The 14,418-nt window shown below is 38.4% G+C and overlaps 1 protein-coding gene across 1 annotated transcript; it reads left to right on the top strand.

Annotated features, from left to right (window-relative positions):
• Positions 1–1,840: 1,840 nt before the first annotated feature.
• LOC145213992 (integrin alpha-7-like) lies at positions 1,841–14,237 on the top strand. Its single transcript, XM_080082412.1, has 24 exons — positions 1,841–2,106; positions 2,364–2,510; positions 3,134–3,196; positions 3,385–3,489; positions 3,970–4,029; positions 4,958–5,068; positions 5,803–5,965; positions 6,171–6,316; positions 6,659–6,878; positions 7,324–7,475; positions 7,777–7,951; positions 8,514–8,639; positions 8,700–8,860; positions 9,126–9,212; positions 9,275–9,478; positions 9,932–10,093; positions 10,338–10,447; positions 10,708–10,830; positions 10,913–11,012; positions 11,409–11,602; positions 12,812–12,985; positions 13,251–13,376; positions 13,446–13,597; positions 13,713–14,237. Exons 1-24 carry the CDS (start codon positions 1,953–1,955, stop codon positions 13,804–13,806), a joined length of 3,309 nt encoding a protein of 1,102 aa, XP_079938538.1. The 5' UTR covers positions 1,841–1,952; the 3' UTR covers positions 13,807–14,237.
• The last annotated feature ends 181 nt before the right edge of the window (positions 14,238–14,418 follow it).

The following is a 14,418-nucleotide window of genomic DNA, read 5'->3' as shown; positions in this document are numbered from 1 at the left end:
CGACTTGGTGACTGCAATTAAGTTCAAGCCACAAAGCTCCACTGGGTTGGGAAAGTGCAACTCAATCTCCTTATTCAATAAAACAAGAAAACTATGGTAGGCAGGTATCGCAGTAGCGTAGCCTAAACAGAAATTTGAAAGGGCAAAGATATTTCTTGGTCTTTCAAGGCGTATGGTTTACATATTTTGGCATTAAAAAATATAGGCTTAATGCCTTTGTTTATCTGAAAACTGACACGTGATATTGGCCTATACATCTTGTCATCTAAACGCCTACGTTTTACTAAACAGAATCACTGTCAAAGCTGAAAACAAAACAGATCTGTTTGAAAAAAACAAGCAAAACACATTGACGGAATGTTAAACGCTTTACAAATGTGCCATCCTGAGTTACCGGTTAAAAGCAGCATATGGTAAAAAAAACTAAGCTATGGGTGCTGTGTAGCGGACTCATGGTTACCCTGTTTTCAGTTTCGTTACGTTTGGGCACTGCGTTATGTTGTCTATGTTTTTGGACCAACCACTAACCAGTCCTAAAAACATTTGCGTTTGGAAGAAAATAACTTACATAAGTTGTTTATGTTTCTTTCGTCTTCAATGATATTTAAGTACGTCTTCATAAAATGTCACCTAATTGGGAATAAAATCAGCTGAAGACTTGCAAAACCTTGTGACGGTTGAATGATGATGGCTGATTGTTCAAGTGAACGCCTTTACGCTTGAGTGAACACATAGATTCGAGGTAGACAAACACCGCTCCACCTTGTTTGACAATTCTTGAAAAGACTTTTACTACTAGGTACTGTGCTGTTCTTTGACGATCAATAGGAGAGTAGGTAAAATCAGAGGAGGCTTTTACAAAAATTAGATTATTTTGATTTATTTCAATTTGTTTAGTCAAGAATTAGCTGTCGAGTAACTTAGATTTCTTGATTGGGAAACTTAAGTTTGTTTGTGTTGTGTTTGTGCAATATTACTGTATTTAATCAAATTAAACCAGTGAGATGAGTCATGGAAAAGCAGTAAAGTTTATGGACTAATTGTGTTTTTTTTTGGGTGAACGTCCGTAAACTTTACTGTTTTGTGCGCCTCCGACCATCCTGTAAATATATGCCTCATTATATTACAAATGTAATATTGTTTACCTTTGTGCTGAAAAACGGTTTAACAATGTAGGCAAAATGCGTGAGCGTTGCAGTGGTTAATTCAGCCATTACACGAATGTCAAAATGTAGGGTGTGGAGTTTTATTTCGGATCATCACGACGTTAGTAGATCGTGACATCATTGTGTTGTATTAGTTTTGATGGACTGCACACTTGGGACCGTCAATGACAGCTGGCGTATCAACATACGACTTAGACAGACTTGTTTGCGATACAACTTCAGTTACTCGTCGAGCCGAATGCCACCACAGTTACATTTGGTTTCAAGATCTTTAGTAATTTTACCCTTATTACTCGAAAGTCAGAAATATAAGAAAATAGTCCAGGCAACCTGTGCTTTGTAGTTAAGCTGTTACAAGTTCGATTTCGTGGGCAACATGTCAGTATTGTGGCATATTCAGAAATGCCGACAGCATTTAAAAAATGCCAATGGCGTAAGTTGTGGTTAGCTTAATGCTGTAAGTCAATACAATACCATTAGCCTCGGGGCCTACAGAAAGTCGTATCTTACAGAAAGTTTGTGTTCTTTGCAACGCTTGGCTGTTTTCAGTAAATGCTACCAACCGCGTATTTTAGCATTAGATATCCATCGCATTTTGTCATTGCTTAACAAAACCAACTTGCGCCCGATGTACACTTTGATAACAGAGCTGCATTTCTTACTAAAGTAAAAAAGGACCGATTTGTTTTTCAGGGAAAACGGTAAAAGTCGCTTGTTGATTGTTGTGTTATATAATTTTGGGGTCAAGGGGCAGGTTTGGACTGTAGTTTATCGGGCTACATAATTATGGATCGAGTTTTATTTATTGCATTTATTGGATGTTTCGGACTGACAAGCAGCTACAACTTGGAGGGACGTCTTCCTTTGTACAAAACTGGTCCGAAAGGGGGCACGTTTGGATTTAGCGTGGCTCTACACAAAACTTCCAGCGCCCCACAAGGTAATGCATATGCCTAAGAATTTCCAATATAGTGGATTCAAACTAGCTGGCTTTTTTACTTACCCCATTTTTAAAATTAACGCACATCCATTACCTGAAACGAAGCAAGTAGGTTATTAAAAAAGTAAAAGTGGTTAGTTGTAAGTAAAAAGAAATAGTCCAAAACTACACCAAAAGTTAAAGTTATTTTTGCACGTTGAATTTTGTTTTATTTGGTACCTTTTGTAACAGTTTAGTATTTAACTACTGACTTTCAGAAACTTTGGAGAAGAGTTTGCTTGTAGTTGGAAGCCCGACCACAGGTCCCTTACCAGAGCAAGGGAACACGAAAAAACCTGGTGGAATTTTTTACTGCCCTGTGACAACGAACCCCGAGGATTGTATGCGAGTTCAAATGGATCTAGGCAAGTTTTCTTATGCTTGATACAGTGCACAGCGAAAATGCTATCAATACATCTCTTAAGTCAGCGGTTCTCAAACTGGGGTCCACGGTCCCTTTTGGGTCCGCCACGCGATTTCAGAGGGACCGCGAGAAGCTTAAAGTATTTCTACAACCTTATGTAACATCAGATGTATAAGCAAAAATTAGTCAGGCAAAAGAGTTTTCTCTGACAAGAAGTGGTCCATTGCTTCATTTTTCAGTGACAAACAGAGGTACTATTTGTTGTCGCACTATGTATATATTGTTTTAGTCTTGTTTGTGACGTAATAAATTGCCCTTGAAACATTCCTACCCGATCTTACGAAAAGTGATTTTACGAATCTAAACTAAATTCATTCAGCATGTTGTTGTTGACAGTTTTATTTTGTCAAGGTAATTTTTAGTTTTATAAATATATTTAGCTTGGACCGCGAGTGTTCGTAAAAAAATGCGAAGGGATCGTGATTACAAATAATTAAAAAAGTTTGAGAACCGCTCTCTTAAGTGTTATCTTCAGTTACAAATTTGACCCAATATTTGCGTCCGTGATGCGTCTTGTAAAATACATTTGGCTTCTAACATTACTTTTTGTCTGTGTGTGTTTAGGAGAATCGGCAAAAGACGACAATAAGACGGGTCAGTGGCTTGGTGTCAGTCTTGAAAGTCAGGGTAAGTGCTGTTTTTTATTGTTTGTCATTTATACTTAAGTGACACAATTCTAATTGTGGGACATTTTGGAACTATACTTCTACAGTATGTTATAAAAAAGACAATAGTTACTATACTATACTTACTATAACTTCCTTACTATACTAAACTAAATAGGTTTAAAGTTTTATTTTTTCTGTTTGGTGCAGGAGCGGGACGATACTTGATCACCTGCGCACACCGTTATTCCCGCAGTTTCAACACAGGTCAAAACGAAATTGAGCGTCTGTGTGGAAAGTGTTTTCTACTTAATGGTGAGTCAACACATACATTCAGAAAGCCAACAAAGGGCAAATAGGTCCACTTTTGTGTATTTGATATGTTTAAACGAGTAGGCGTCTGATGATTTTCAACAAAAAACTTGACCTTAATGTTGGCGTAGTCTACCAACATCGTCATGTAGCGTTGTTTAAAATGTCACGTACACATTAAACATTGATTTAAGGGAGTTCTTTCTAACATGACAATAACATTTTCATTTCCCCCCGTTATACCACAAAGTAGATAGCATACGTTAAATTAAACAAGCATAATATAAGATAAGACCACCGACTCTAGCCCCATTGATTTTTTAACGTTCGCTCGTATAACTGAATTATTTTTAACATGCATAAATATAACTGGTATACCCTCCCTGAAGTATGAAACTTCTCACTGGGAACGAGTTTCTCTATTGGGCTCTGCCCCCATTAAATTGGAGTATTACGACGAATGACGTTTGTTACTTCATTTAGGCACCGACCAAAACACCCTTCGGGAAATAACGCCGGCCGACAGTGGAAATAGGTTTATCGGTAAGTATTTTTTTAAACTTGTAAATCAAATTGAAAGTGCAGTTTATTATTTAACAACCAGGTTTCTCAAAGTTTGCAAAGTATAGCTCTTGATATTTATCAAAACTTTTTTAATTAAGTTTGTAGACAACGAAAACTTATATAGCTGGTCGGAATGGAACATGAACTTTTCTTCAGCAAGATATCAAACAAAATTGCAGTTTAGAAAAGAACAGTTTACAATTTTAAGAAGTTCAATACATGTTAAAGTTGGTTAGTAAGATTTTTTAACAAGTAGGCCTACAAGTTACTGAGCTGAACAGAGTAATGAAAGGAAGAACCAAACTGTCTCGTGTATGCGTTTCAGAAACGTAGTTCAAATATTTAAGGTCCAGCCATACGACAAATAGGTTTATATATGTGACGAGTTAATATAGTCAAAGTGTTAGTCGAACCATATATGCTGTGTGGAATCGTAAATGACCTTTAACTTAACAATACTGATTCTCAGGTTCGCCCTGTTTAAAACTAGCTCCCTCAGTTCGAAACGACCGCGAAGGATTACGATATTCACAGGCTGGCACCAACATCGCTTTTATCAGTGAAACAGAGTATATACTGGGTAAATGTACTGGAATCAGTCAAAGGTGCACAAACCGACTACAATGAGCTGGAAAATCACTGACAAATCACGTATTTCACAACACTGTGTCATTAATAGTTGATTTGTCGACTGCAAAACCAGTAAAGCAAACCCGACCGGTCGGTTTGTACACAGGCTGTATTCCTGTTGAGATCACAAGGATTTGATGCAACATCAGAAGCACAATTGCAAGTTCAAATCTTTCCGCAAAAACCAAATTACTTGCGTCAACTCCTTGTGAGCTTACACCTTTTTTGTGTTCATTGATAGGTGTTTCAAATATTTTTATGTTTCGTACCAATATAGCGTCACCGTGCGACCAAATAAGCGAGCCAGAAAAGATAAATTACAAGAACACACTGGGCTACTCTCAAAGTGGGGTTTCTATTTCGTTGGTGGGCAACGAATTGCTGTCGGGTAAAATTGCATCTGGCAATGTTTGGGTTGCTGTCTGCTTTTTCATCTCATGCATCATCAATTATTCCAGACTTTTACTTACAACGGCACGCTGTTAACATACATAAGTAACTTTGGTGGTCATTAACCTGTTTTCAATTGTTTAACCTGCATGTCCAACTAAGGAAAACGTTGTTAACATAATGATGTGATGCTAACTATATGGTTTTGCTTTGTCGTGTATTTTTCGTTGTAGTAGTGGTGTATGGCTGCGTCGTAGGACTCCGAAAGACGAACGGTTTTGCTTTTGCATGAAAGTAGCAGTAACGTTGTCGTCTCAAAATGTTTCATCACTGTTAAATTAAAAGTTATAATGTTTGTTGATTTCACGGCTAAGTAGATTTAGGAGTAGTGCACCATAGGTATAATAATTTCACGTGATTTTATGGGATGGGCTCACATGAATATGGTAATGCGAATTGTAATGTCAGTATTATTGTAAAGATTTTTTTTTGTTTACTTCTTCCCTATTAGGTCTTTTAAGGTTTTTATTACCGGGAAGCTCAACGATTTCTCTTTAATCTTCATCGAAAGCGTTTCAAAAATCATTACCAAGCATTAATCGAAAGCGCTGCTTGCTAACACTAAACTTCTTCATTTACCTTTTATGAACCACATACCAGCAACGTGCTTTATTCGCCGGTAGATTTTAGCACTGTGGCGTCGATCGATAAAGTAATACATTTTGGTGACAGGTGGACCTGGAATGTGGTCGTGGTCGGGTGGAATGTTCGATTTCGAATTGCCTAACCTCCAGGCCACGGGTGCCGACCTGTTTGTACAGTCATCCGACATGTATCTCACACTTGGATGCCGCTATCGCGAATTGGAAATCGAAAGAAAAACAAAATGCGATAAGTACGATATGATGTTTATCGCGTATGGGCAGAAATGAAATTTGGTTTTGCAGATTTTTTTGGTGGATTCTTACCATGTTTCTGCCTTAATTGCAAATTAACTGCAGTCAAAACATTTTTTAAACAAGCGTTTTCCAACTCAAAGACGAACCAAAAAAATGTGTACTTGTTGTTTACATGATTTTCCAATTTGTTTTTGCCTAAAGTATTCCACTGAGGAGAGACGGCTACATCGGATTCGCTGTAGCGGCAAGTGAGGCAATGTTTCCCGGCTCGTCCGCAGTTACCTACTTAGCAGGGGCACCCAGGGGCAATAACACTGGAGCAGTGACTATGTATAGAAAAATGACAGGTACGACGTCAAATTTAACCATCACAAACCAAATTTAAAACCATCAGGCAGACAGGCTTCGAAAGTTTCGGTTTATGGACAAACTTTTTCTATGCATTCCCTTAAGTTTGATATATTGTTTTGTATGAAGGGGTGGGGGAAACCATAGTTTAAAACTATAATTTGACTGGTGAGGCAATTAACATTAGCGTTGTTTACATTTTGCACATAAAGATAAAATACATGTGTTTGCCCGACTTCTGCTTTGAACTTTCGCAAAATGCCTTGTTCTCAGCCTGTGTTGAAACAAGCTTCTCAATTTCAGACATACATAAACACATTGACTGGTAAATAAATTTACAGTTGCTGGTGGCAATACCGCGCTCCATCCGTTGTACGACAGCGTTATCATGGGGGACTCGATTGGTTCAAGTTTTGGGTTTTCGCTAGCAGTGACAGATCTTAATAACGATGGATTGGACGATCTATTGGTTGGCGCCCCGCAATATTACCAATATAACAACGAAGGAAAGTATGGAGGATCCGTTTACGTTTACATCAACAACGCCAGCATCGGATGGAGGTAATTGACCATTCAATGCTTGCAGTCCTTAAATCTTTTATATAAGTTTATTTACGCCTTTGTACTTTGGAACTGTATACACGGATCTGTTAATAAGTTTAATGAGGAAAATAACGGCCGAAATAGACGTAAAATGCGACGTAATTTAATGTCCAAACATTTTGGCAAATGCTTATGCCATCATCAGTGATATGAGGGGCTACATCACAGTTACACCCGTTTATAATCACTTGAGTCCCATAAAAAATTGATAAATAGAGTTTCTTTTTTCACACCTTACTTTTTACGTCTATTTGTATTTGACTGTGTTAACAGATGAGCCTTGGAAAGGGGTATAAAGGGTTCATATTACTTAAAAAGATTTGATATCTTTTCAATTTCCTACATTTTTTATTCGTGACCTTTCTATAGACGCACAATACTAAATACGATTTTCTTCTTTTAGCAACATAGTTCCCCAAAGGCTATACGGACCCCTTGACTCATTTTTCGGATACAGTATTGAATCGTTGGGGGATCTTGATCAGGATGGGTTCAACGACTTTGCTGTTGGTGCCCCATACGAACTACCAAGCGGAAAAATATACATTTACAGAGGTAAAAATGTTGAATGTTTGGCACGCATTAAAACCGTAAAACGACAAAATGGCATTCAACTTTGAAAAGAAACAAGAAGTAAAATAGAATAAACACCAAACATATTTAATTTTTAATGCAGTGCATATAAAGAAGATATATTCTTCTATAACTTATCGTAATAAAATGTTTTGATGCCTTGAAATAAATCCAACAAAAATATTGTCTGTAATACAACACACTTAACTTACATAAACACGGGATATAAAATTACCTACCAAACGATTCTCATGCAATTTACAGTTTCTCACTTTCGTTGCAGGTTCCGCTGATGGTATAGTAAAACAAGCGCAAGTTCTCAATGGCGAAGATTACACAGGGGTTTCCCCAGATACAAAAGGGTTTGGTGTATCGCTTTCCAGTAAGGTAGATATCGACAACAATCTATACCCGGATCTCCTTGTCGGCACCTTAGGCGATCACGTGGTTTTGTTCAGGTATTTAATTGGTTGTAAACATGCAACATAATTGCCACTGCAGAGTTGCAAGCGGGCCCGAAATCTGAGCCCGAACCCGGCCCGAACCCGGCCCGAACCCGAAAGTATAAGCCCGAAGCCCGGCCCGAACCCGAAACGTTTTTGCAAAGCCCGTTTAGGCCCGAAACTTGATTGACAGGCTTATCCACGAAAGCCTTGCGACAAAGTATGAGAAAGAAAAACAGAAAAGATACCAAACACAATGAACAATAGTAGACAATGGGGTAAACAATACGTTTTAGAGTAGGGTGGGCATTAGGTCAAAGCCAGAGAATTGTTACTAAAAAATGGCGGAAACGGAACGTAAAGTCGGGCCCGTTTTGAGCCCATTTTCTGACAAATACCTAAGCCCGAACCCGGCCCGAAAAACCCGGCCCGACTTGCAACTCTGTGCCACTGCCCTAATTTGAAAAGGTTTCCCCCTTGTAATACCAACAAGTGGAATATTGTACCATTATAAAGCGCGATTGTGGAGTATAGAACTACAGTTTGTAATCGGAAAGTAAATTTATGTGTATTTCAGATCGCGTCCAATCATTACAGTCCGTTCCTCTCTGGACACAAGTCCCCTAGCAATTAACCTGCGAAATCCTACATGCAAATACAGAGGGGGAGCGTACTCTTGTTTCGATGTAAAATTCTGCTTCACGTGAGTTTCTCTGTCTAGTCATATGGCCTTAGTCCAACCTTAATCTGGACGATGTCACAGGTACAATGCGAGACACGACGAGTACACTGAAGAATTGCCCATTGAGTACTCACTGTCCCTTGACACCGACGTCGTAAATGAAGGGAAATTTTCTCGCGCTCATTTTCGAAATCCGACGGGTCCGAGTACACTTTCTGGCAACGTCGCCTTACCTGCTGCAGGTAGGATGATTAAAATGTGCCTAATCCAATGATTTTTCTTTGTTGGCTGTTGCTCCCCCTACAGCTCGCCAAGTATATTTTCGGCATGAAATATTTGAACAAGCCCATAGCACTTTTAAACCAACCCTAAAAAATTGTGTTCGCTAGTTCATTACAAGACTTTGTAAATAAAACAATACTTAAACATAAGCAAAAATTAAAACATATCTTGGATTGCGGTTTAGTATTCGTCCTTTTTTAACTTTTTGGAATATTATGATTGCAGGTACAGAAGTTTGCCCTGATGGATTTCAGCGCGTTTATTTTGGAGAAACGTCCAAGGACAGGCTTCGACCCATCAAAGTTAACTTTAGTAAGTCCATCGTTGTGAAAATATGACAAAACCAATTACCGTTTTATCACTTCTTCGTACAGGATTTAACCTGGAAAGCGACAACCGAGTGATAATACCCGAAACCTCTGAGCAAGACGTGTTTCAAATGATAAAAGACCCAATTCTAGATGCCGACTATCCCAATACTCGTGAAAGTGTGGTGACTCTAGCAAACACTTGCGGCGACGATGGTTGCCAGAGCGACCTAAAAGTGAACGGCACACTGCCGCCAGAGGTCGTTGTAGGTATGTTTTTGTTATAAGATTGGACAGGCACTTGGCCAAATGACCCTGGCGCTTGACCAATGCACAGACATTAAAAACTATTTGTAAACAGCCTGGGTTCGAACTCAGCGCAAAAAATAGTGAAAAAGTAAATTACTGTCCGGTATGCTTGACCCAAATACAATCATGTAACTTACTTACGGGATTCGTACTGGGAACCGGCTAGGGTTCTTGAGTTTGTTTTTGTTTACTATTTTACTAAAACCGCGAATGTAAAAACAGCTGACCAATGCAGAAATCACAAATGCTCTCAGATGTGCAAATCTTTTTAGTCCAAAATAATAGATTTTTCGCGATCCAACGGTTATATGCTGATGTTAAGCACCAACGGAAGTCGATAATTGTGATTGAATTCTTTTCATTGCATACATAAACTGTTCAAACACTTCTCGCACCACTGTGTTGTTATTTCAGGTGACACTGGCAAGATTAAGCTCATGCTTAAAGTGACAAACGACGGGGAGGAAGCCCACCAGGCATTCGTTACAGCAAAACTGCCGCCATTTGTATTTTACGAAAACTACACTGTGGTTGAATCGTCGGGAGCCAACATTGAGTGCTTCACAACCGACACAGGTGAATTTCAAGTAAATCCAAGTGAATTTCTATTAGTTGTATCAAAACACATAAAGATGGAACATTTTCTGTGTTTGTAATCACAGTTTAGTGATGTTTTGGTTCTGCGTAGTAATTCAGGGTCAACCAAACCTTTTTAGAAAATAACGTAATGGTTAGTAATATGTTGGTAACAAATCACTGCGTTTTTAGTATTGATCATTTAACAACTATGACCACAAGTAATATTTTGTGTTCGTTGCAGCCGGTACAACGTTTGTGACGTGCAGTTTGGGTAACCCATACGATAGTGGAAGCATGGACAGAATCGAAATCGATTTGGACGTGGGTTCGTTGGACGCTACTACCAAACAGGTAATGAAGATGTTCTTTTTACATTTCTGCCTTTTTACATTACAAAACACATCATATATAACAGTTTACTTGACACTCAATGTTTAAAAAAACGGGTACGGGTATAATGGTAGTAAAACTTTTTTTCTTAACTATAGCTAATTTAATATGTACCTAGATGTATTTCCCAGTAATTAAAATACAACTAACTAAACACCACAATTGAAACTGAAGCAACGAAGTAGCTGTTTTGGTCTTAATAATATCCCTTTACTATGCAGATAATCGTTGAAGTGACTGGAACCACTACAAGTAGCAACCCTGAAATTCCACCAGTAACACTTATTTCCGACGTTATTATCAATTTAAATTTGGACTTGACAAGTTATGGCCAACCTCAGCAGGTACCTTTTCTAGTTTAGACACAATTGCCCAACATTTTTTCCTGTGAACAACCATGGGTGGAAATTGCGTTTTTTTCAACAGGTTCGTTACAGTAACTCGCCAATTATTGGAGAATCAGCCATTACATACACCAACGAGATTGGTCCCAAACTCGCCTACACCTTTCTTGTTACAAATCAAGGTAAGAACTGTAAATGATACTTCCAATAACACAAACTTTACAGTTTTAACTTTTTAATTTTTTAAAGCTCTTTTTTATTAAGACAAAGTTATTTATTCCAAGTTAAGAAACTGTACAGAAATTGCCGTTGAAACCAAATTTACATTCACAAAATCAAACAGTTTCTTATGACTCGACCGAAAAGATTTTAAGTATTGTCAACAACTGTCTGATAGGAAGGTTAAATGCTTGCAAACGCCCGGCACATTTTTTCCTCCTCTACATAAACGCGATGTCTTTCAACAATTCTGTTAAAGTTCAAAAGTACCGATTTAAGACCGTGTATTTTAGTAGGCCTTCTACTTAAATTGGTAAATCCAATCAACTACTAACCTAAACATTTAATCGTTGTTTTAGGCCTTAACTCGGCTGAAGGCATTAAGTTGCATATCAAATTCCCATACGAAATCAAAAACGGCAAATGGCTCCTCTACCTTGTGTCAACCAACGTCCGCTCCGGTGCTTCCACTGTGGCTGGAGGTTGCAACGAGACTTACGTCAACGAGTTAGGTTATCATCTGCCACTCGCCAGTTCAAGGGACAAGAGAGACGTAAGTTACGTCGGGTGTCTTCCTGTGGAGGACACTTGTGGATGCATTCCTGGTTTTCTGCGTTTAGGATGTTTGGCGAGATTTTTTTGCGGGACAAAACTCTGAGTGGAAAATGAAGTGATATTAGATCAAACCCGACTGTTTTATAAAAAAATGCATATCATTTACTTCAAACTTGCTACAATGCCCCTTAGTGAGATTTTTATTATTATTAAGCAGTTGATATTTTTGGACAATGGTAATTTATTACAATCATAAAATTACATGGAACATCGAAAGTGCATTTTCAAAATTTGTTAAGTCTGGCTGCCATGTTAGCTTTGGGGGATTTTTTATGTGCAATCGAAGTCTACATAATGCGCGCACAAAAATGCCAAGTCATGGCGTAGGCCTTAAACTTCCGATGGTGACTTAGTATCACCATATAAGACCAAACGTACGCAAACGCTTTAATGTAGTCGTTCCTGACTTTAATAGTTTACATGTTTCACGATCAGCAAACGTTACATAACGAACCATCTGAACTACACATAGAAGATAGTTTCATAGGCCTTATTACCCCGGAAGAATAACACACAGTGTTTTTGTACTATTTATATCCTGCGTGGCATAGACAGGCTGCCGTCGTGCATTTACATCCAACTCATGTAGGAATTTCCAGTGCGTGTTCTTAGGAACAACATGCACGCAATTCACTTACCGAAAGCTGAAGAAGGAGTTTTTGGGTCCGGGGTCGCCACAGTCATCGCATCCATAATCTTTCCGTATTATTCGCATGACATGAATTGATCGCACTCGCGCTGAACAGACCCTTGTTGATATTTTCCGTTGTAAAATTGTTGGCTGGGGCATAGTTTCGAGCGCTGAATCACTCAGCGGGGTTTGGCTTGAGATTTGCTATCATATTTTTACCGTTCCTGTATGCTAAACTCAGTAAACGGAAAAGTAACGCCGTGAAATGTGGCAGTTACCATTCTTCGAACGTTTTACCTGTCAATCACAATCACCTTGTATTTGCCGACTTGTTCACCAAAAACAACGTAAACTTTAACTTTCTATCCTTAAAAAAATATGAACGAATTTTTTTCTTCTGGTGTTCCAAAGATTTATTTTACAGACGTTAGTCCTTAAGTCATGTGTAATCGATTTAAACCTAGAACATTTTGACTTCAATGCAGTTTTCTTCGTAAAAAAAATGTTTTATTGCAGGTCCCTTCACCTGCTCCGCTGTATGAACCTGAAAGGGCGGCATCGGCAAGAACTGCTGGATCTTATAGAAGTGAATTGAAACTAGACTGTACACGAAAAACCGCGTACTGTGTCCCTGTTCAGTGCACATTAAATCCAATTCCGCCTAAATCTACAATTTCGGTGATCTTTCAGGTAAGATTTTAGCTGCTCACAAAAAAAAACGAAAGTGCAATACTAGACAGATCGAATAACTTTTATACAGTTACCCTTTTGGTCTGTACGGATCGGGTAGTCCATTTTCCGCTAGTTTGAATATCAAATGTAACGTGACCAAAAAAAAAACAATTTATTCTGGTATCTATATTGTACCCGTTTTTTTCTTTTGAGATCAACCAACAATCAGTTTTCGACACTTTCAACAACGTATTTGCTTATCTGATCGTAAAGACTTTTGTAGGTTCGATTATGGAACAACACCTTTCTAGAAGAATTTAAAAAGGTCGATTTGGTGAACATTGTAACGAGAGGACGGTTAAGATCGTCTGCAACTAATGTGCGAATCAATGGAACGACTAAAGAACGGGTAAACTGCAGTGCAGCAAAATTACGGTTGGGGAGCTTACGTTATTGAAAACCTGCGTTTTTTTTGCAGATTCAAACGACAGTGGACCATGCCTTCTTCGAGAAGGATGTGGCCTCCGTCTTCCCGTGGTGGTACATCTTGATCGGAATTATCTTGGCTCTCATCATCTACATTGTTATCATTTGCCTGCTTATCAGATGCGGATTTTTCAAGAGAAAGAAGTAAGTCTGATATTCAATCTACAAACGAATATCACGTGCTCACGACTTACACAAGTGATAAAGTCCGTGCAAATGTCTTTAATTTTGTGCAGCATTGAGTTATGTTGTTGTGCAGGTACCCGAGACAGCCGCAACAGCCTGACGAATTTGTTCTTGTGGATGAAGATGGTAACAACGAAAAAAATGACAAAGCTGAAACCAACGCGTGATATTTGTGTAAGCGCTAACGAGGCATTTAACACTTGTAGCAGGATGGTGAAAAGGTGCATCCCCCAACTCGAGATTATGCCAAACTCTATTGTCACTTTTTGCTAAAAATTCATGCACTTTTTAAAGTCTATATTGAGTTGTGGCGAACCTTGCAGTACGCGTCATCTTATTTTTTGTGTACAATCATGCGCTTAATTCATTTTTACTAGAAAGCGAAATAATATTGAAGTGTTGTTATATGCCAGAAGATTGTTCAATTTACGACATAAACACCATCCCAGCATATCAGTTTTTGTACTTTGTTTGCATAATCAATTTCCTCCGCGCACAACGATGTCTGAGTGCAACTTTACAGCGTGGTTCAAAATGACATTGTCAGTGTCCCGAATTCGTTATGCTTGCTCTGTTGTTTAATAAAATTTACTAACAACTCGGGCAGTATTAATAGTATGTAATATCAATAAATTTACAATTTGCTGTCCGTAAGATACAAGGTTGAGTTAAAAGTGAAAGAAAAGGCAGGCTATTTTCCATATTTGTCAATCCAATCTTGCAATAAAAACCTTAAAATTTTGTAAATACATATCAAAGCAGTCGTGCTTTTGCTTTTT

Source organism: Phallusia mammillata, chromosome 2 (genome assembly GCF_965637545.1).
Source record: "Phallusia mammillata chromosome 2, kaPhaMamm4.hap1.1, whole genome shotgun sequence".
NCBI lineage: Eukaryota > Metazoa > Chordata > Ascidiacea > Phlebobranchia > Ascidiidae > Phallusia > Phallusia mammillata.
Note: the sequence above shows the minus strand (reverse complement) of the source record. Positions and strands in the feature narration are given on the sequence as shown.

Bases quoted from the DNA above. Each gene is read 5' to 3' on its own strand.
- LOC145213992 (XM_080082412.1), top strand. From the start codon at position 1,953: ATGGATCGAGTTTTATTTATTGCATTTATTGGATGTTTCGGACTGACA. The intron at 3,490-3,969 runs GTGAGTCAACAC...TACTTCATTTAG, and splicing joins AAAGTGTTTTCTACTTAATG to GCACCGACCAAAACACCCTT. The intron at 6,317-6,658 runs GTACGACGTCAA...ATAAATTTACAG, and splicing joins TATGTATAGAAAAATGACAG to TTGCTGGTGGCAATACCGCG.